The sequence below is a fragment of the Lithobates pipiens genome, unplaced genomic scaffold, assembly GCF_037356315.1.
Source record: "Lithobates pipiens isolate NorthernLeopardFrog02 unplaced genomic scaffold, aLitPip1_a1.2 Scaffold_8, whole genome shotgun sequence".
Lineage (NCBI taxonomy): Eukaryota > Metazoa > Chordata > Amphibia > Anura > Ranidae > Lithobates > Lithobates pipiens.
This window is the reverse complement of record NW_027507903.1, coordinates 297,711,362-297,732,356: the sequence shown is the minus strand read 5'-3', so window position 1 is coordinate 297,732,356 and position 20,995 is coordinate 297,711,362. Positions and strand designations below refer to the sequence as shown.

Below are 20,995 nucleotides of genomic sequence, written 5' to 3'. Positions count from 1 at the left end.
TTTTTTGCTACTATATCTCATGTTTGCCATAGGTGAGGTTCCACAGGCATCCACAGGCTATTCCCCCTTTGAGCTCTTCTTTGTATGGTAGAAATCCCAGGGGGCTACTAGATGTCTCCAAAGAAACATGAGAAGGAGAGGGCACCCAATATAGAAGCATCATAGAGCGTGTTTCCTTGATGCAGGATGGAATCACAGCTGTCCAGCCCCTGGTACAAGAACATATGGAGCGAGCCCAAGAGGCGCAGAGGAGGGTCTATGATCGGGGTGCCAAGGTCCGTACTTTTAGCCCCAGGGACAGAGTGTTAGTACTGGTTCCCACAGTGAAATGTAAGTTCCTACCCAAGTGGCAGGGTCCCTTAGAGGTTGTCGAAAGGGTGGGGGAGGTAAAGGATAAAGTCTACCAGCAAAGGAAAAGGAAACCACACCAAATTTATCATGTGAATCTCTTAAAGCCCTGGAAGGACAGAGAGACTTTACTGCCCGCATCCCCGCCTCCAACAGACCGTGTACGGGTGACACCTGATGTCCCCTTAATGGATTCCTTGTCCGTGGCACAACAAAGTGTACAAAAATAGAGACTTTTTCTCCCCCTTACCCGGACTGACCAACGGGATCCAGCATGATATAGTGACGGAACCAGTGGTTTACGTAAATGTAAAGCCATATAGAATCCCAGAGGCCAGATGAGAGGCAGTCATGAAGGAAATCAAAAATATGTTTGGGTGTGACAGAAGAGTCCCACAGTGAGTGGTCGAGCTGCATAGTGCTGGTCCCAAAACCTGATGGCACTATTAGGTTTTGTAACGACTTGAGGATACTCAACAGTGTTGACGAACTTGTGGACAGGCTGGGAAAGGCTTACTACTAGGGATGAGCTTCGTGTTCGTGTCGAACGTACGTTCGACTCGAACATCGGCTGTTCGCCCGTTCTGCGAATTCCGAACATTATGGGTCGTTCGCGCCAAATTCGTGTGGCGCTCACGGCCCACAATGCACTGTGCCATCGCAGTGCATTGCTGGCTCATGATTGGCCAAGCATGCACTGTGACCCCGCATGCTTGGCCAATCAAGCAGCGAGGAGAGCCATGATTGGCCACAGGCAGGATGCCTGTGGCCAATCATAGCTCAGGCTGTGTAGTACACGCCCCACACTATATAAGTCCGCCAGCGCGGCGGCCTTGTGTAGTGTGTTGGCGTCTGTAGGAGATAGTGGGTGTTCTGTGTACCTTCAACACAGTATACACCGATCGTTATCGGCCAATTTTAATTCTTGCTCTTCTTTAGTGGTTGTTGTCTGCGTTCCCTGACCGCAGTATACACTGCTATATCCACCTATATAGCTAACTATCTTGCTCGTTTTAAATAGAGCTTGCAGTCAGTAGTAGGAGATTGTGCATGCTGTCTGCATGCTCTGAACCCAGTATACACCGCTATAACCACCTATATAGCTAACTATCTTGCTCATTTTAAATAGAGCTTGCAGTCAGTGGTAGGAGATTGTGCGTGCTGTCTGCGTGCTCTGAACCCAGTATACACCGCTATATCCACCTATATAGCTAACTATCTTGCTCATTTTAAATAGAGCTTGCAGTCAGTGGTAGGAGATTGTGCGTGCTGTCTGCGTGCTCTGAACCCAGTATACACCGCTATATCCACCTATATAGCTAACTATCTTGCTCATTTTAAATAGAGCTTGCAGTCAGTGGTAGGAGATTGTGCTTGCTGTCTGCGTGCTCTGAACCCAGTATACACCGCTATATCCACCTATATAGCTAACTATCTTGCTCATTTTAAATAGAGCTTGCAGTCAGTGGTAGGAGATTGTGCTTGCTGTCTGCGTGCTCTGAACCCAGTATACACCGCTATATCCACCTATATAGCTAACTATCTTGCTCGTTTTAAATAGAGCTTGCAGTCAGTGGTAGGAGATTGTGCGTGCTGTCTGCGTGCTCTGAACCCAGTATACACCGCTATATCCACCTATATAGCTAACTATCTTGCTCGTTTTAAATAGAGCTTGCAGTCAGTGGTAGGAGCTTGTGCGTGCTGGCTGCGTGCTCTGATCTCTGAGGACTTCCAGAGTGGTGGAGGAGGAAAGGGAGCTGATGACGTCGGTCAGCCCAGGCCAGGGGCCTGTTTCTCAGCCTAATGAAGGACGTGGAGCCCCTAAGCTCCTGGAGCTCGTCAAGGAGGAGAGGTTGTTCTTGGAGAACCAACTGGATCTTGCAGATTGGTCTCTGAGACAGCCAGGAGAGGATGCGGAGAAATCTGCAGACAGAAGGAAGAAAGCTAAAAGCTTAATTGTGAAGGCTTCCCGCAGCTACTGCGAGAAAATGAAGGTCCTGGCGGAGCTAAGGAACCGGAGAGACAGATCGGGTGTTGTAAAGAGACAGGAGTTCAAGACGGTGATAGACGGGTTGAAGAAGCAGTGCAACTTGATGGGTGAGCTGTTATCCAACCTGATTGACAGTGCTTCTAGTGAGAAAGAATTCCTATCTAATGTGGAGAAGGCGGTGAGAGTAGCGTGTGACGAGGGGTCCCAAGCAGGGAGACGCCGCAGACAGCATTTAGCCCCAAGCACAACGCAAGAGGAGGAAATGGCGGGTCCCTCTGAGGAGGCCACCCGTGAAGAGACAGAAAGAGTAGTGGAAGGAAAGATGGACGGTGAGAAACCAGTGAAAAAGACTGTGGGTGTGGGAAAGCCATTGACCTGCAAAGAGACAGTCCCAGTGCGTAAAGGTGCAGAGAAACCTGGAAAAGTGGAAAGTGTCCCTAAAGACAAAACGGGTAATCAGCCTGTGTGTGAGGCTGTGATCCCGGGTGGCGTTGTAGGTCCCAGTGAAGCAGAAGGAAAGCAGCAAAGGGACAAGAAAGACTCTAAAAAGGTGAAGATACCAGTGGTGCAGTTAGCAAGACTGAAAGACAAACAAGAAATGGACTTACCTTGTATGCAGTCCCCAGTGATCCCGGGCGGTAGTTGTAAGCAGGGCATGCCGTCAGCAGAGCTGTTGGCTGCCGCTGCTGCAAGCCGACCTCAGGGAGAGGGGAAGGGGGTTGGTGGTTGTAATGGTGGTGTAAAGAGCCAGGCCAGCTTGGCCGCCGCTGTGGGGAAGGTTACAGTGACGGCCGGCGGCAAGGCTCCTGGTGGTGCGGTAATGGCGGCTGCTGATAGCAAAACGCCGTCTTTTCGCGGGCAAAAGGGCGGGTCTGTTGGGCGTGAGCCTAATGTAAAGACAATGGGGGAGGGTGACGCGCTTCCGGTAGGCGGATCGGCCTCTTGCGGGGTTGATTCAGGGCCGGAAGTGATGTCAGCGGGAGCGGAAGTTGGCCGTGGAAAGCATTTCCGGCCGGTGGTTAACACAGCTTCCGGTCCAGCGCTTCACGCAAATGTTGTTGACAGTTCTAATAATATGGATATGTCTGATAGTTTGGAACTTGGTCAGGGGATTGCATGGGGAGATTGCCCAATGGGGGAACTGGATGAGGGTAATCCAGCACTGGACTATATTAGAGGTCTAGAAGGATCCCAAAGTGAAGGAGGACAAGTTCCAGTAGACTCCTGCGGGGCTCATATGGAAGTAGAGTGGAAGGAGGTCTGGAACGCGCTTCTTTGTAGTTCAGAGGATGAGACCCCTTTAGGAAATCATCCGAGTGTAGAAGGGGTGGAGGGTAATGCTTCTCGTGCTGGGGAGATAGGGGTGTCACCGTCTGCTCCCCCCTCTGTACCTGTGACAGGAGCCCCTCCCCCTGAGCCTATTTTGAGGGGTTCACCAGAGATAAGGTTACTAACGGCCTTAAGGGAGAAACGGTCTTATGCTAAAGTAGCAGGAGCAAATGTGGCTCTGGACCACATCTATCACCAGTTTGGGGCCGGGAATTTCCGGGTTCCCCCGGCTGATCAGTCCTCAGGGGCCAATTCTTGGTCAAGAGGGACTGGTGGTCCGGAGCGTAAGAGGAGAAATGTGGTACAGTTGCGTTGGGAGGGAGGTGGTCAGTGCCCCACTAGAGGCCAGGTGGTAGATATGGTCCTGTCCTTAGGTATTAAGGTAGAGGAACTTTATGCGGTGATTCACCCGTCTGGTTCCCCTGATTTTGATATCAGCTTCATGAACGCGGTCATCATGGAGCTGTTTATCACAGCCTTTGGCATGATTAGGGGAACCGATCCCTGGAAGGGGTTTCGGGTGATCCCTCTAAGTAGGCAGGAGGATATTAAAACTCTTACAATATTGGTAAGAAATGAGAGTTTGCCCCCAGAGGACATTGCGACTTGGTTGGGGAGATACGGCCAGTTGCAGTGTCCTCTAAACAAGTGTCGTGATGAGAAGGGGGTCTGGACTGGAGCATGGAACACTAGGATCAAGCTAAAAAGAGCTGGCAGCACAGTTGCGCATGTCCCGGGCAGTGCTTTTCTGGGAAGGGACAGGATCCTAGTGTTCTATCCAGGACAGCCCCGTCGGTGTTTTAGGTGTGGGTGCCCGACCCATTTGAGTGCTGACTGCACAGTGGTCCGGTGCATTAAGTGCAACAGGTTCGGGCACTCGGGGGAGGCATGTGATCAGATCTGCTGCAACCTCTGTGGCCAGATGGGACATCCATTTAGTAGATGCCCTAAGGCCTACAGAGGGGAAACAGCAGATGGGAATAAACCAAACAGTAGTAAGGCTCCGCCTCCTGCTGGGCGGGGTCCTGGGAATAAAAAACAAAGTGCTGACCCTGAGGCTGGGGTGAGACGTGGGAAAACCCAGCCTCAGCAAGAAGGTAATATACCTCAGAAGGTTAAAGAGGTCAGGTCTGTGCCTGGGGAGGCTGCTCAAGCACCTGCAAATGAGGTGGAGGAAGAAGGGGTGGTTGGGCTTCCCCCCTCGGAGGGGGTGGTTCAGGTTCCAGCCCCCCAGTCTTCTGGTCCTGTTCCCCTCCCTCGGAGGCGGCGACCAGGTGGACGCCCAGTTAGGGTCTCCTCATCTAACTCTTCGGCAGGGGACAGTCAGACAGGGGAGGAGGAGATGGAGGTTTCGATGAAGGGTGCCCAAAAGCGCCCCAAGGAACAGTCTGATGAAGAGGGGGAGGTTAACTGGGTAACAGTTAAAAAGAAGAGTGGGAAGAAGAAGAAAAAAAAGGCCCCACCCCTTGAGGTGGAATCAAGGCCCCAGTCAGGGTCTAGTAACAAAGGGGATGCTGCGCTTATACTCTTCTCTTCGGGAGAAGAGTATAGTGATGAGGATATGTAAAATTTTATTTCCTTGTATAGCCTAGTATTTTTGTAAGTTTGTATTATGTTCAAGTGGATGTAAACTAATGTTTGGTTTTCTTATGTAAAGTATTGTATATTTCGGTAGCAGTTTTGGATTAAAAAAATATCCACCTATATAGCTAACTATCTTGCTCGTTTTAAATAGAGCTTGCAGCCAGTGGTAGGAGATTGTGCGTGCTGTCTGCGTGCTCTGAACCCAGTATACACCGCTATATCCACCTATATAGCTAACTATCTTGCTTGTTTTAAATAGAGCTTGCAGTCAGTGGTAGGAGATTGTGCGTGCTGTCTGCGTGCTCTGAACCCAGTATACACCGCTATATCCACCTATATAGCTAACTATCTTGCTCGTTTTAAATAGAGCTTGCAGTCAGGGGTAGGAGGTTGTGTGTGCTGGCTGCGTGCTCTGATCTCTGAGGACTTCCAGAGTGGTGGAGAAAGAGAGGGAGCTGATGACTTCAGTCAGCCCAGGCCAGGTGCCTGTTTTTCAGCCTAATGAAGGACGTGGAGCCCCTAAGCTCCTGGAGCTCGTCAAGGAGGAGAGGTTGTTTTTGGAGAACCAGCTGGATCTTGCAGATTGGTCTCTGAGACAGCCAGGAGAGGATGTGGAGAAATCTGCAGACAGAAGAAAGAAAGCTAAAAGCTTAATTGTAAAGGCTTCCCGCAGCTACTGCGAGAAAATGAAGGTCCTGGCGGAGCTAAGGAACCGGAGAGACAGATCAGGCGTTGTAAAGAGACAGGAGTATAAGACGGTGATAGACGGATTGAAGAAGCAGTGCAACATATTGGGTGAGCTGTTATCCAACCTGATTGACAGTGCTTCTGGTGAGAAAGACTTTCTATCTAACGTGGACAAAGCGATGAGAATTGCGTGTGACGAGGGGACCCAGGCAGGGAGACGCCGTAGACTGTATCCAGCCCCGAACACAACGCAGGAGGAGGAAATGGCGGGTCCCTCTGTGGAAGCCAGCCATGAAGAAAAGGAAAGTGCGGTGGAAAGAAAGGTGGCCAGTGACAAACCAGAGGGAAAGACTGTGGTGGAAAGAAAGCCAGCGGTGTGTAAAGAAACAGTTTTGGAGAGAGAGAGTGCTGTGAAGGCTGAAAATGTGAAGAGCATTCCTGGTGAAAAGACTGCTAGCCCTGCTAACTCCACTAATCCTGCAGAGGGGTCAGGTAAGCCTAAGGGTTGCCAGCCTATGAATGAGGCTGTGTCCCCAGAGGGCAGGTTAGACCCCGGTGAAGTGGGAAGGAGGCAGCAAAAGGACATTAAAGACAGGAGTGTTGTTAAGAAGATACCAGTGGTGCAGCTTGCTAGGATAGTAAGCAAAGGAAAAATGGACTTACCTGTACAGTCCCCAGTGATCCCAGCCGGTGGTTGCAAGCAGGGCACGCCGTCAGTTGCGTTGTCGGCTGCCACTGCTGCAAGCCGGTCTCAGGGTAAGGGGACTAGGGTATATGAGAGTCAAGCCAGCTTGGCTGCCGCTGTGGGCAGCGGTGCAGTGTCGGCCGGCGGCATGGCATCTGACAGTTCGGGAATGGCGGCCGTGAATAAGAGAACGCCGTCTTCCCGCGGGAGGAGGGGTGGTGCTACTGACCGCGAGGCCAATAGTAGCGCGGGAAGGGGTGATGACGCACTTCCGGTGCGCGAGCTGGTTCATGGCGAGAATAGCCCGCGGCCGGAAGTGACGGTGGCGGGTCCGGAAGTTGACCCCGAGGGTCGTTTTCAAAGGACTTCCGGTCTGCTTTCTGGTCAAGAGAGTGTAAACAGTAACAGTAATGTTGAAATGTCTAATTGTATAGTGCCAGAACAAGCTACGGCCTGGGGTGACTGCCCAATGGGCGAGCTTGATGGTGAGAACCCTGCAATGACGTTCATTCGCGGCTTGGAGGGTTCTCAATCAGGGCCGAGCCAAGTGTCAGTGGATTCCTGCGGGGCCCATATGGAGGTGGAGTGGCAGGAAGCCTGGGAGGCTTTGCTTTATAGCTCTGAGGATGAGACCTATCCTAAAGTTCAGGCTGGGGTAAACGATGTGGGGAGTGTGACTTCCCATGCCGTGAGTGGGGGGGCTGCTTCTCATGTTGTACCCCCAGTGTCTGTGGCAGAGGCTCCTCCTCCGGGACCCGTACTAAGGGGGACACCGGAGGTAAAGTTGCTGACGGCACTTGGTGAAAGGCGTTCCTACGCCAATGTGGCTGGGTCCAGTGTGCCTCTGGACCACCTGTACCACCAGTTTGGGGCCAGTAACTTTCGGGTACCCCCGGCTGGTCAGACCCCTGGGGCCAGTACTTGGTCTAGGGGGACAGGTGGTCCGGAGCGCAAGCGTAGGAATGTGGTCCAGCTGAGATGGGAGGGTGAAGGTCAGTGCCCCACGAGGGGCCAAGTGGTTGACATGGTCCTGGCGTTGGGGTTCAGGGTGGCTGAGCTATTTGCTGTGATCCACCCAGCTGGCACCCCTGACTTTAATGTCAGTTTCACCAACGCTGTGACTATGGAGCGTTTTATAACCGCTTTTGGGTTGGTTAAAGGGGCTGATCCCTGGAAAGGGTTCCGCCTGATTCCTTTGAGTAGGCAGGAGGAGATTAAAAACCTGACGGTGTTAGTAAGGAACGAGAGCCTGCCCCCGGAGGACATAGCAACTTGGCTGGGGAGACACGGCCAGTTGCAGTGTCCTCTAAATAAATGCTTAGACGAGCGTGGGGTATGGACTGGAGCATGGAACACCAGGATTCGTTTGAGAAGATCTGGCAACACGGTTGCACATGTCCCAGGAAGTTCTTTCCTGGGACGAGATAGAATCCTGGTGTTCTACCCAGGCCAGCCCCGTAGGTGTTTCAGGTGTGGGTGTCCAACCCACATGAGTGCAGATTGCACAGTTGTGCGCTGCACTAAGTGCAATAAGTTTGGACACTCAGGTGACACGTGTGGGTTGATCTGCTGCAACCTTTGCGGTCAAATGGGGCATCCCTTTAGCAGATGCCCCAGAGCCTACAGGGGTGAAGCTGCAGCAGGTGGTGGGCCAGGAGGGGATAGTGCACCTCCTCCTGCTGGGCAGAGTTCTGGAGGGGAAAGGCAGGGAAGCGCTCCTACGGCGGAGCCACAGGGTGCACCTCGAACCCAAAAGGCAAGTAGGGTCCCTCAAAGAGAAAAGGGGGTACGGCCTGCAGATGTTGCCCAGGCCCCTGTCACTGAAGTTCAGGTGCCCGGTCCAGATATTGGTCAGGTGGAGGTAGTTGGGCCTCCCTTTTTGGATAAGGGGGGGGCACAGGGTTCTGTTTCCCAGGTTACTGCTCCCACTCCCCTTCCTCGGAGATGTAGGCCGGGCAGACGTCTGGTCACTGTCTCCTCATCCGATTCTTCGGCTGGGGATGACAGGTCTGGGGAGGAGGAGATGGAAGTCTCGGTTAAGGGGGCTCAGAAACGCCCAAAAGAAGTATCGGATGAGGAAGGTGAAGTGGCTTGGGTCACGATTAGGAAAAAGCAGGGGAAGAAGAAGAAAAAAAGGGCCCCGTTACCTGAGGTGGATCCTGGGCCACCAGAAGGGCCTAGCAGTAGGGGTGATGCTCTACTTATAAATTTTTCTTCTGGGGAGGAGGAGGGGGAAGATGACATGTAAGTTGTTTTTTCCCTTTTGTTTGTATAGTTTATTATCTGTTAAATTGCAAAGTGTATGTTAACTGATATTTGAATTGTAATGAAAAATTTGTATGTTCGGTAGCAGATAACCATTAAAAAAAATATCCACCTATATAGCTAACTATCTTGCTTGTTTTAAATAGAGCTTGCAGTCAGTGGTAGGAGATTGTGCGTGCTGTCTGCGTGCTCTGAACCCAGTATACACCGCTATATCCACCTATATAGCTAACTATCTTGCTCGTTTTAAATAGAGCTTGCAGTCAGGGGTAGGAGGTTGTGCGTGCTGTCTGCGTGCTCTGAACCCAGTATACACCGCTATATCCATCTATATAGCTAGCTATCTTGCTTGTTTTAAATAGAGCTTGCAGTCAGTGGTAGGAGATTGTGCGTGCTGTGTGCGTGCTCTGAACCCAGTATACACCGCTATATCCATCTATATAGCTAGCTATCTTGCTTGTTTTAAATAGAGCTTGCAGTCAGTGGTAGGAGATTGTGCGTGCTGTCTGCATGCTCTGAACCCAGTATACACCGCTATATCCACCTACACAGCTCTTCTCTATTTGAGCCATCTGCCATCTGCAGGAGTTAGTGGAAGTTGTGTGCCTCCAGCACAATATACACTACCCAATTGCTGGTTTTCCCAACTCCCTTCAGGCCATTACCATGTCTGGAAGGCCAGCAAGGAGAGGCAGACAGGCGCGAGCCGATAAAAGAGGGCAAGCAGGCTCTGTGTCTAGAGACAACAGTGTTGGTCGTGGACGCGGTGCATCGCCATCATCAGCACGTGGCCATGGGACACGATTGTCCTTCTTTTCGGCAGCTGAACATGTTGAGCCGCAACATGCCAACGACTTGGTAGAGTGGATGACCAAGCCCTCTTCATCCTTCTCATCCTCTCTCACCCAGGCTCAGGGTACTAGCAAAGCAGCTGCCAACGCATCGTCTTCCCTCCTCTTAATGTCATCATCAGTGACCCCTTCCCTAGACCCACCACGTCCTCCTGAGGAGTCTCCTGAACTCTTTGAGCACAGTGTTGGGTACATGCTCCAGGAGGATGCCCAGTGTTTTGTAGGCTCTGATGATGATACTCAGCTAGAGGAAGGCAGTAGCGTGAATGCAGAGAGAGGGGATGCTCAAGAAGGACAGCAATCTGTCAGTCATGTTCCACAAGCTGCAGCATACTGGCATTTAACAGGGGCTTTTAATTACAATTTTTGATGCAATGCTTTGCAGCAGGGCTAATACCTGCACTAAAACTAGAGTATATGGGAGAGGTTGCAGTGTCGTGGCACCAGCACCAGTGCCTAAGGCCCAATTTTTCTGCCCCTGTTTAACAGGGGCGTTTAATTACAATTTTTGATGCAATGCTTTGCAGCAGGGCTAATTCCTGCACTAAAACTAGAGTATATGGGAGAGGTTGCAGTGTCGTGGCACCAGCACCAGTGCCTAAGGCCCAATTTTTCTGCCCCTGTTTAACAGGGAGTTTAATTACAATTTTTGATGCAATGCTTTGCAGCAGGGCTAATTCCTGCACTAAAACTAGAGTATATGGGAGAGGTTGCAGTGTCGTGGCACCAGCACCAGTGCCTAAGGCCCAATTTTTCTGCCCCTGTTTAACAGGGACATGTAATTACAATTCTTGATATAATATTTCACAGGAGGGCCCGTTCCTGTGCCCACCCAGAGTAACTGTGAGGACTTATAGTGTTGTGGCACCAGCACCACAACCACCAAAGGTTAATTTTTCTAACACTGTTCAACAATGGCATGTAATTACAATTCTTACAATTCACAGCAGGGCGCTCCAGCGCCCACCAAGAGTCACTTTGAGGGCTTACAATGTTGTGGCAAAACCAACACCTTGTTCCGCCATTTCTGTAGAGCATATAGGGCAGGCCCCTACTTTCAAACATCCAACTTACAAACATCTCCTACTGCAAACGGAAGGAGACAACATCAAGTGAGATGAAAAAAGACGGACGGCAAAACAAATTATACAGGGGTGATAACCCTTCCCTATGTTTTCCAAAAAGCTTAAAAATTGTTTTTTTGACTGGAGCTACACTTAAAAAATGTACCAGTTGAAAATTACAAAGAGATTCAACTTAACACAACAAATCTACACAGTCCCTGTCTTGTTTGCACCGCCTGTATACTGCTGTTCTGAGTATATAGGGCCTGGGGGCCACACGTATTTCCTTTTTTTAATATGGGTATGGGGTTCCCCTTAACCACTTTCAGACCGGACCATTTTGCTGGTAAATGACCAGAGGTCTTTTTACACTTTGGCACTGCGCTGCTTTAACTGGTAATTGCGCGGTCATGCAATGTTGTACCCAAACAAAATTTGCGTCCTTTTCTTCCCACAAATAGAGCTTTCTTTTGATGGTATTTGATTGCCTCTGCGATTTTTATTTTTTGCGATATAAACGTAAAAAGACCGCAAATTTTGAAAAAAAATGATATTTTCTACTTTTTGTTATTAGAAAAATCCAATAAACTCAATTTTAGTCATACATTTAGGCCAAAATGTATTCAGCCACATGTCTTTGGTAAAAAAAAAGTCAATAATTGTATATTTATTGGTTTGCGCAAAAGTTGTCACATCTACAAACTAAGGTACGTTTTCTGCAATTTACGCAGCTTTTAGTTTACGACTGCCTATCTCATTTCTTGAGGTGCTAAAATGGCAGGGCAGTACAAAACCCCCCCAAATGACCCCATTTTGGAAAGTAGACCCCCTAAGGAAATTGATAAGAGGCATGTTGAGCCCATTGAATATTTTATTTTTTTGCCTCAAGCGATTGAATAATGACAAAAAAAAAATTTTTTTTTTTTTTTTACACAAAGTTGTCACTAAATGATATATTGCTCACACATGCTATGGGCGTATGTGAAATAACACCCCAAAATAAATTCTGCTGCTTCTCCTGAGTACGGGGATACCACATATGTGGGACTTTTTGGGAGCCTAGCCGCGTACGGGGCCCCGAAAACCAAGCACCGCCTTCAGGCTTTCTAAGGGCGTACATTTTTGAGTTCACTTCTCACTACCTATTACAGTTTTGAAGGCCATAAAATGCCAAGATGGCACAAAACCCCCACAAATGACCCCATTTTAGAAAGTAGACACCCCAAGCTATTTGCTGAGAGGCATGTTGAGTTCATGGAATATTTTATATTTTGCCACAAGTTGCGGGAAAATTACAAACTTTTTTTTTTTTTTTTTTTTTTTCACAAAGTTGTCACTAAATGATATATTGCTCACACATGCCATGGGCATATGTGAAATGACACCCCAAAATAAATTCTGCTGCTTCTCCTGAGTACGGGGATACCACATATGTGGGACTTTTTGGGAGCCTAGCCGCGTACGGGGCCCCGAAAACCAAGCACCGCCTTCAGGCTTTCTAAGGGCGTAAATTTTTGAGTTCACTTCTCACTACCTATTACAGTTTTGAAGGCCATAAAATGCCAAGATGGCACAAAACCCCCACAAATGACCCCATTTTAGAAAGTAGACACCCCAAGCTATTTGCTGAGAGGCATGTTGAGTCCATGGAATATTTTATATTTTGCCACAAGTTGCGGGAAAATTACAAACTTTTTTTTTTTTTTTTTTTTTTTCACAAAGTTGTCACTAAATGATATATTGCTCACGCATGCCATGGGCATATGTGAAATGACACCCCAAAATAAATTCTGCTGCTTCTCCTGAGTACGGGGATACCACATATGTGGGACTTTTTGGGAGCCTAGCCGCGTACGGGGCCCCGAAAACCAAGCACCGCCTTCAGGCTTTCTAAGGGCGTTACAGTTTTGAAGGCCATAAAATGCCAAGATGGCACAAACCCCCCCCAAATGACCCCATTTTGGAAAGTAGACACCCCTAAATTTAGGGGTACACTAGTGAGACTAGGTAATAAATGGCGGGTGCCCTGAAACTATAAAAAAATAACTAACCAACCAGCGTCACCTGTAACAGTTATATGGTGATCACTGGTGAAAGGGTTAACTAGGGGGCAATCAGGGGGCTTTATGCGGTAGTATATGGGGGTCCCTGGCGCTATAAAAAGCTGCGGCGAACCTAAATACCTACCTGCCTAACTAGCGTCACCTGTGACACTAATACAGCGATCAGAAAAACGATCGCTTATTAGGCTGGGTTCACACTGGAGCGATGCGGGAACGCCACGAATGCGCGGCGGGTTCCCGCATCGCATGCCTCCCGGCGGCAGTTCACACTGCCCTATGCGAACTGCTGGGAGTGTCAGTGAAATGTTACTGACACCCCCAGATCAGTTCGCATATCGCAGTGCGATCTGCAAACTCGGATCGCATGGTGTGAACACCCATGCGATCCGATTCTGCTGCGGGCCAAAAAAAGGGTCCCGTGCGAATTTGCGGCGGGTGCGGCGGGTGTGGCGGGTGCGGCGGGTGCGGCGAATGGCTGAACTCGAATCGCACAGAGATCGGATGTGATTTGCACTGCAGTGCGGTGCGAATCACATCCGTTCTCATAAACCGCTGCAATGTGAACCCAGCCTTAGTGACACTGGCGACGGGGGGTGATCACGGGGTTAAACCTTTATTGGGGGGGTTAGGGGGGTACCTTAGAACTAAAGGGGGCTAACCCTAACTGCCCTAACAGTTATTAGTCACAAATGACACCCGCCGGGTGATCAGGGGGTTAAACCTTTATTAGGTAATAAATGGTGGGTGCCCTGAAACTATAAAAAATAACTAACCAACCAGCGTCACCTGTAACAGTTATATGGTGATCACTGGTGAAAGGGTTAACTAGGGGGCAATCAGGGGGCTTTATGCGGTAGTATATGGGGGTCCCTGGCGCTATAAAAAGCTGCGGCGAACCTAAATACCTACCTGCCTAACTAGCGTCACCTGTGACACTAATACGGCGATCAGAAAAATGATCGCTTATTAGGCTGGGTTCACACTGGAGCGATGCGGAAACGCCGCAAATCCGCGGCGGGTTCCCGCATCGCATGCCTCCCGGCGGCAGTTCACACTGCCCTATGCGAACTGCTGGGAGTGTCAGTGAAATGTTACTGACACCCCCAGATCAGTTCGCATATCGCAGTGCGATCTGCAAACTCGGATCGCATGGTGTGAACACCCATGCGATCCGATTCTGCTGCGGGCCAAAAAAAGGGTCCCGTGCGAATTTGCGGTGGGTGCGGCGGGTGTGGCGGGTGCGGCGGGTGCGGCGAATGGCTGAACTCGAATCGCACAGAGATCGGATGTGATTTGCACTGCAGTGCGGTGCGAATCACATTCGTTCTCATAAACCGCTGCAATGTGAACCCAGCCTTAGTGACACTGGCGACGGGGGGTGATCACGGGGTTAAACCTTTATTGGGGGGGTTAGGGGGGTACATTAGAACTAAAGGGGGCTAACTCTAACTGCCCTAACAGTTATTACAGTCACAAATGACACCAATGCAAAAAAAAAAAAAAAAAAAAAAAAATGACATTGGTGTCACTGTGACTGGGGGGCAGGGGTAATTGGGGGGGTGATCGGGGGGTAAAGGGGGGGTGTGAGTGTGCCTGGCATGTTCTACTGTGTGTGTAGAGTGTTGGTGCAACTCACCGATCCGCTCTCCTCCGTGTCGGAACGGAAAATACCGACACGGAGGAGAGAATACATCACTTCCTCTCCTGTGTTTACATTACAGGAGAGGAAGTGATGTCACGGGGGATTCCTATTCGTCGGGAGCGATCGCGAGGGGGTGGCCATGAACGAATGGCCGTCCCCTCGTCCGGGATCGCTCCCGCACGAATACCGACCGCCGCAGGCACCGGGCGGGGGCCCGATCGGGCCCCCGACCCGCGGGAGGCAAGGGACGTACATGTACGCCAATATGCCTGCCCGTGCCATGCTATCGACGTACATCGTCGTGCGGCGGTCGGCAACTGGTTAATATGCGTACAAGACCCAAAGGGGCTGGTAATGGGCAGGGAGGGCTACCCATGCCATTTTTCTCAATGATTTTCAACCATATTGCAGGAACCAGATATAACATTAAAACCGCAAGCAGTTTGAAATGACGTTATTTCCGTTAAATGTCATTTTGTGCAGGGACTGTTTTAAACACGGGAAACACGTGGCACTTCACAGGCATACTATAGACACCCCCCAGGCACGATATTTAAAGGAATATTTCACTTTTTTTTTACTTTAATCGTCATTAAAATCAGTGCTCCCGCCAAAACGGCCATTTTTAAAAACATTTTAGGCATTGACCCATGTCCCCTGGGGCAGGAGCCAGGTCCCCAAACCCTTTTTAGGACAGCATCTTGCATATTAGCCGTTAAAATTAGCACTTTTAATTTCGAACGTTCGAGTCCCATAGACTTCAATGGGGTTCTAACGTTCATATGAATTTGGGGTCTGTTCGAAAGTTCTGGTGTGAACCGAACTGGGGAGTGTTCGGCTCATCCCTACTCACTACATAACAACCCCAGACCCAATGAAAGGCTATTGGCAAATACCGCTAACTGAATCGGCCAAGGAGAAGACTGCCTTTTCCACTCCTGAGGGCTCATTTCAGTACAAGCAGATGCCTTTTGTTCTGCATGGAGCCCCTGCATCGTTCCAGTGAATGATGGACAATACTTTGAGACCACATCGCCCATATGCAGCTGCTTATTTGGACAATGTGGTCATCCACAGCCCAGATTGGGAATCGCACCTGCCCAGAGTACAAGCAGTGGTAGATTCCCTTAGGGAGGCAGGTCTCACGGCCAACACATAAAAATGTGCCATAGGCCTGGAGAAGGCCAAATACCTTGGGTACATTATTGGCCGGGGACTGGTCAAGCCTCAGACCAATAAGGTTGAGGCAATTCAAAAATGGCCCCAACCAGTAAACAAAAAACAAGATTGGGCCTTCCTGGGCATTATGGGGTATTACATGGATGTGTGACAAGGTGGTTCCTGGCTTTACAGCCCTTTAAGTTTACACTAGAGCATAGGCCAGGCAAGCTCCAAAACAATGCAGATGCCCTCTCCCGCATGCACTGTATGCTTGGGACAATTGCTCAGCCGCAGGGGCTTGAGCAGAGGGGGAGGATATGTAAGGGTATGCGAGGTGAGGTCATCGATAAGCGGTATATTTCAACTCAAACTCATTCTATTGTAAGAGATTTAACCGAAATCCGGCCCGGGTGTTGTGGTCCACTTGAGTCCATGCTCAGGTGGACTTTAAATGACCAGGAAGAGAGCACAGCAGTGCTCTGGCCTAAGACTCAGAAGGGAATCTGAGAGAGAGGAGCTCTGTTTGGATTGAAAAAGAAGGTTTGCTTTACCTCATGTTTTATGGGTGACAGGGCCAGCCCCACACCGTATAGAGAGCAGTCTACTGTTTAGTTTAGCGCCGAACGGCAAGGATTTACTTTACTATTTTTGTTTATTTTATGACTTTGCAAACCATTTGTAAATAAAGCTGGTAACCCGCTAGATTTTAAAGAAACTGCCTAGACGCTGGCCTTCATTTCGAGAAAAGGTGATCCCCACAAACTAATCTCCCACTAGTGTCCTTTTGCATTTGTTTTTCCCTTTTTTCTGTGTTTTGTTTTTCTATGGTTTAATGAATTTGTATTGTCTTTAATGTGTACTTGTATAATAAGCATTGTGAATTATTAAAATTTCGATATAGTTTTTTACATGTGCCTGAAAAGTCCATTTCTTTTTCCACATTTCAAATCTAATCTCTCAATATATATATATATATACTGATCCTGCACAGGAGGTCTGCTATAGGTTGGTTCGAGTGGTTAGAGGAAAACTTTAAAAATGCTACCAAAGCTGAAATTGAAGCACAATAAAAAGCACTGGAGTGCACATTTTGTTTGACATCCCCATAGGCTCCCTGGACATATAAGAAGTCCTCAGCCCACTAGGCTTCACTGGCTTTACCTATAAATAATTTGTGATGTTTAGCTGGGCTGGATTCACACCTTTGCTGTATATTCACATGTGTTACTTTACACATTAACATGCACTGTGTTATGGTAGCCTGTTAATTTTAATAGGTTCCTTTACTGTACACTAAAACCAGTGTTTTGGCAATGTGGGTTGGTATACCATTAAGACGAATGACACTGCAGCATGCAAAACTGCCTGTGTTTGTGTGTTTCTGCAGCACACAGGTATGAACCCAATGGAAGTCCTTTGTGAATCTATGGGCTACTTGAGTAAAAAACACATTCATTATCTGCTTCTGAGTGCAGTGCAAAGGTCAATCCCTGGAAACATCTTTACAAATTAGTTTTTTATTGTTCATTTTACTATTACAGACTCATCTTTATGGATATATTTATCAGATCTGTGTCATCATTGTTGTTATTTATGCGATTCTGGAATAACATGCAACTTATTTTTTAACATTCTTTTACACTATAATAGATTTTATTTTATTATTGCACTGACTGCAGTTCTGATTACTTTAGGATTTCTTAAATAAGAATCCTCTTACATTCTATTGTATTTCTGTTTACAATAAATAACATTGGTTATGAATTTTGAACTGTATGTAGAGTCGTAAAGTTTTTTTTAAGTATAGCAGTTCTTTATTTCCTGTATTTACATCTTGTATTTAAAAGCCCTTTGTGGAGTACATAGAACCAATCAGATCAGTCCCTTCTGAAGCAACTACTGTGCCTAAAACAATTGCAGACAAATAAACATACACTAGGGCCAGTTTTGCCCACAACCCAATTACCCTAATGGATATTTTTTTTTTTTTTTTTTTAAGTTTAAGCTGGATTCTGAAAAACGTAGCAAGCTCATATCATTAACATCTAACTGATGTGCAGTTCTACATCTCCAGTCCACATCCCACAAAATATCTGATAATGTAACTAATTGTCAACAAAACTATATTTAACAGCTAGTTGGTTGGAAATTTCCTTGTGGTTTATATAGATTTTACAAAACTTCAAAATTATCAAAAAGGCCTTTTAAACATGTCAGGATTCATTCAGAGTTATTTGTTAATGACACAACTCAGTATCCGAAATTCTCCCAAGGCAAACTGGCATAGATTAGGCATTTAATATTCTGAAAATCAAATATCAAATATAGTAACACTGCATTAAAAACAAATACACACTTAGCACTGATGATAAAGTGTACTTACTGGTTTAGCCTGAGCGATGACCAGAAGAACAAGCAAGAAGACCAAAGAGAGAAGCTTCATGATGACCACACAACAAGTCACTAAGCTCAAATGGAAGAGGCAAAGGTTAGGAAGTTTAAAGGACACCTGGATTACACAGTAGCAAAGGGGCATTCACCTTTTATCTCTCTCTACACTACATGCGAGGGTGAAGGACACATTTTTAGTTCCTGCTTCCATTTGCAATCATGAGTCAATCTGGCATTACAAATTACCTGATTACCTCAAAAGGGGGTAGCTGGTCATGGCAAAATCTTTTTTTCTTAATTTTTCAGTACAGGACACAGGCTTCCACTAATCAAGACAATGGGTTATATGATGACACCTTCAGGGGAGAGCACTGACAAACAAAGTTGTTAGGACAGCCCATATAACCCCTCGAACTTCAAGTTATGCTCAATTTCTTGCTTGTACCCTTAGATTATGCATAACCTCTCTGTACTGAGAGTAGGTTTCTGATTCTACCAGTAGATTGAGAAGACTATGTTCTGTTTTTTTTTTTTTTTGTACAGATAATTCAGTTCTCTGCCTTGTTGCATCTAAAGCCACATTCTTACAGCTTCCTGATTGTTTATCCCTTAGCAGCTCCTTGGGGAACTGTAATGGCACCCTGCTATACAGAAGATGTGGTGTGAGCCTGTAACCTTTGCATTTATCGCTTACCTTTGATCCAGCAGTACTGCAAGGTGCAGTTAGCTGCTACACAGTGCTCTCCATTTATAGAACAGTGGTGATCTACATTGGTGTTCTGTCTAAAACTAGAGCAGTCCCCACCTACCGGACCTAAATTCACCAGTATGGGATCTCTTGCCAAGACCAAGAAACCCACTAGGTCCATTCCGATTCTAGCACTTTTACAGGATGTTCTGCATGAGGACTGGTTGTGTTCAGAAAACATGTTTACCTCTTCAGATGGTTTGTGCAGCAGTACCTAGTGGAGAAGGCCTAACACAAGAAGTGTAAGGTGCCTGTGGTGGATCTGGCTATTTCCTGCCACAACTAATCCCTGACGGTTCCACATAAGGATGTTCCAGTCTTCAAAGACCATGTGGACAACATATTTGAGGCCCTCCTCAAAGCTTCTTTTGCTCTATCAAGCTCAACCATGCAATCATCAATCGTGTCTATGGCCATTTGCCAGACCCTGGCAGTCTGGGTCAAGTGCATAACCCTAAACCCTGTATTGATCCTGATGGATCCCTCAGTTCTCAGTAAATTAGAGCTCCTCCCAGTAACCTTGTGCTATTGTGCTCTTCTGAAGAGTCCTCCCCTGGTTGCGTTTTCAGTTGCTGGGCCTCTCCAAAACCGAGACGACACTGGACCACTTTGGAACTCTCCTTCCAGTTACTGTGCCTCGGGCTAGCCAGCCCCGAGACTCGGAAACGTATGGATCTGCACCCCAGGCCATGAGGGCCTCTGGGGGCTGGTCAGGAGGACCAGGACCAGGCAGTCAGAAAGAATCCTCTGGACCAGAACCCCCAAATAACGTGACCTCAGTACCTTAAGTACCCTTTCCCAGAATACACAGTGAGACAATGCACCCACTGATTGGTTCAGAGAAAGATTGGCACCCAATGCGTCCAACTGGACTGCATTCCGATGCCTGTCAAAGATGACACCCACACCTATGGCCAAGCAGAACACAATACAGTCCAGTCAAACTGATACCAAGACCATAATTTACTACAATTAACCCTAAAACCCAACTATGGTCTTAGGAACATTTAAATTAACAAAAAACATAGCACGTGCTCTTCAGGAGCCCGGCGCTACAAATACATGTTTTTTTTTATTATTAAGTCACAGGCAGAAAGAGTACTCTCTTATCTAGTAAGTAGAAAGGTAAGGTCCTCACGGAAAAGTCAGCTGTTTTTGGTAGAATTTTTTGCGTCCCACCCAGACCTCAGCTTCTAAAGCCAAGTCTTCTAATCAGTTCCCCTGCAAGTCCTAGACATCCAAGACAGCCAAGTCTGACACTATCTCTTCCTTGCAATGAAGGGGGGTCCCCACTCTTGCAAGTGGGGGGGGGGGTCCATTGGCCTTTTCAGTCACCTGGACTCACTGCATTTTGGAACTTTGAGTCCTGGATGTGGTGTTCCAGGGATACAGACTGGAATTGAATTCCATGCCTCCTCCCTGCTTTATGCCCTCAAGAGTTTACAGCCCCTTCAGACTGTCTTGTAACAGCTTAATTCCTCTGGCGTGATTGCCCCATCTTAGAGCTGAAGGTTCTAAATACCTTCTTGAAGGTTTTTTTTTCTTGTGTTCTGGATGGAATTGTCAAGTTCTGCCATTACAATTCTTGCAACAAGAGGATTTATAACATCAATGTATATCATTATTGAGTATTTGCATATTCCAATTTTTCTCCCCTATCAGTGGTTCCTGTGGTTGCAGTGGGGGAGCAGCACTTCCTTTCTGCAGTGCTTTCCTTTGACCTGTCCACAGCCCCCAGGTCTTCACGAAGGTGCTTGCCCCAATCCTTGTGCTGCTGTACTCTTAGGGAATCCACATTATTAGATATCTGGATGAATGCCTCTTGAAGGATCGACCACCCAGGTAGCCTATGTGAAGCTGCAAAGTATCACACAGCAGGTGCTGGAGGCCAATGAAGGGGGGGCTTCCTTTACATCTAAGTTCCAGACTCCCCTGAAGGTGAGACAGGAAAAGTCAGGTACAAAGTAGCACAGGTCACCTGTGGAGTTGCTTGCAGAAAGACTCAGATATACTGCTGATGTGAGGTACAGTGTCTGCAGGCAGGTGGCGCCTGTGAGATGTGACAGGTCTGTAGAACCACTGAGACAGTAGGATAATCAACACAAGCTGGGATCAAGTACTAGGTGGGAAGCAGAGCAGACGAAGTCAGGTGGAAGCCGAGATCAAACACGAAAAGCAGGCAGAGGG

At 47.9% G+C, this 20,995-nt stretch overlaps 1 protein-coding gene across 1 annotated transcript in view; it reads right to left on the bottom strand.

Moving 5' to 3' along the window:
- The window catches only part of F12 (coagulation factor XII), a 146,119-nt gene extending 127,916 nt beyond the window's left edge, over positions 1-18,203 (bottom strand). The window contains exon 1 of the mRNA XM_077472552.1: positions 18,053-18,203. Coding sequence (XP_077328678.1) covers positions 18,053-18,112 — 60 coding nt within the window. The 5' untranslated portion in view covers positions 18,113-18,203. The remainder of the gene's footprint in view (positions 1-18,052) is intronic.
- Between the last annotated feature and the right edge of the window lie 2,792 nt (positions 18,204-20,995).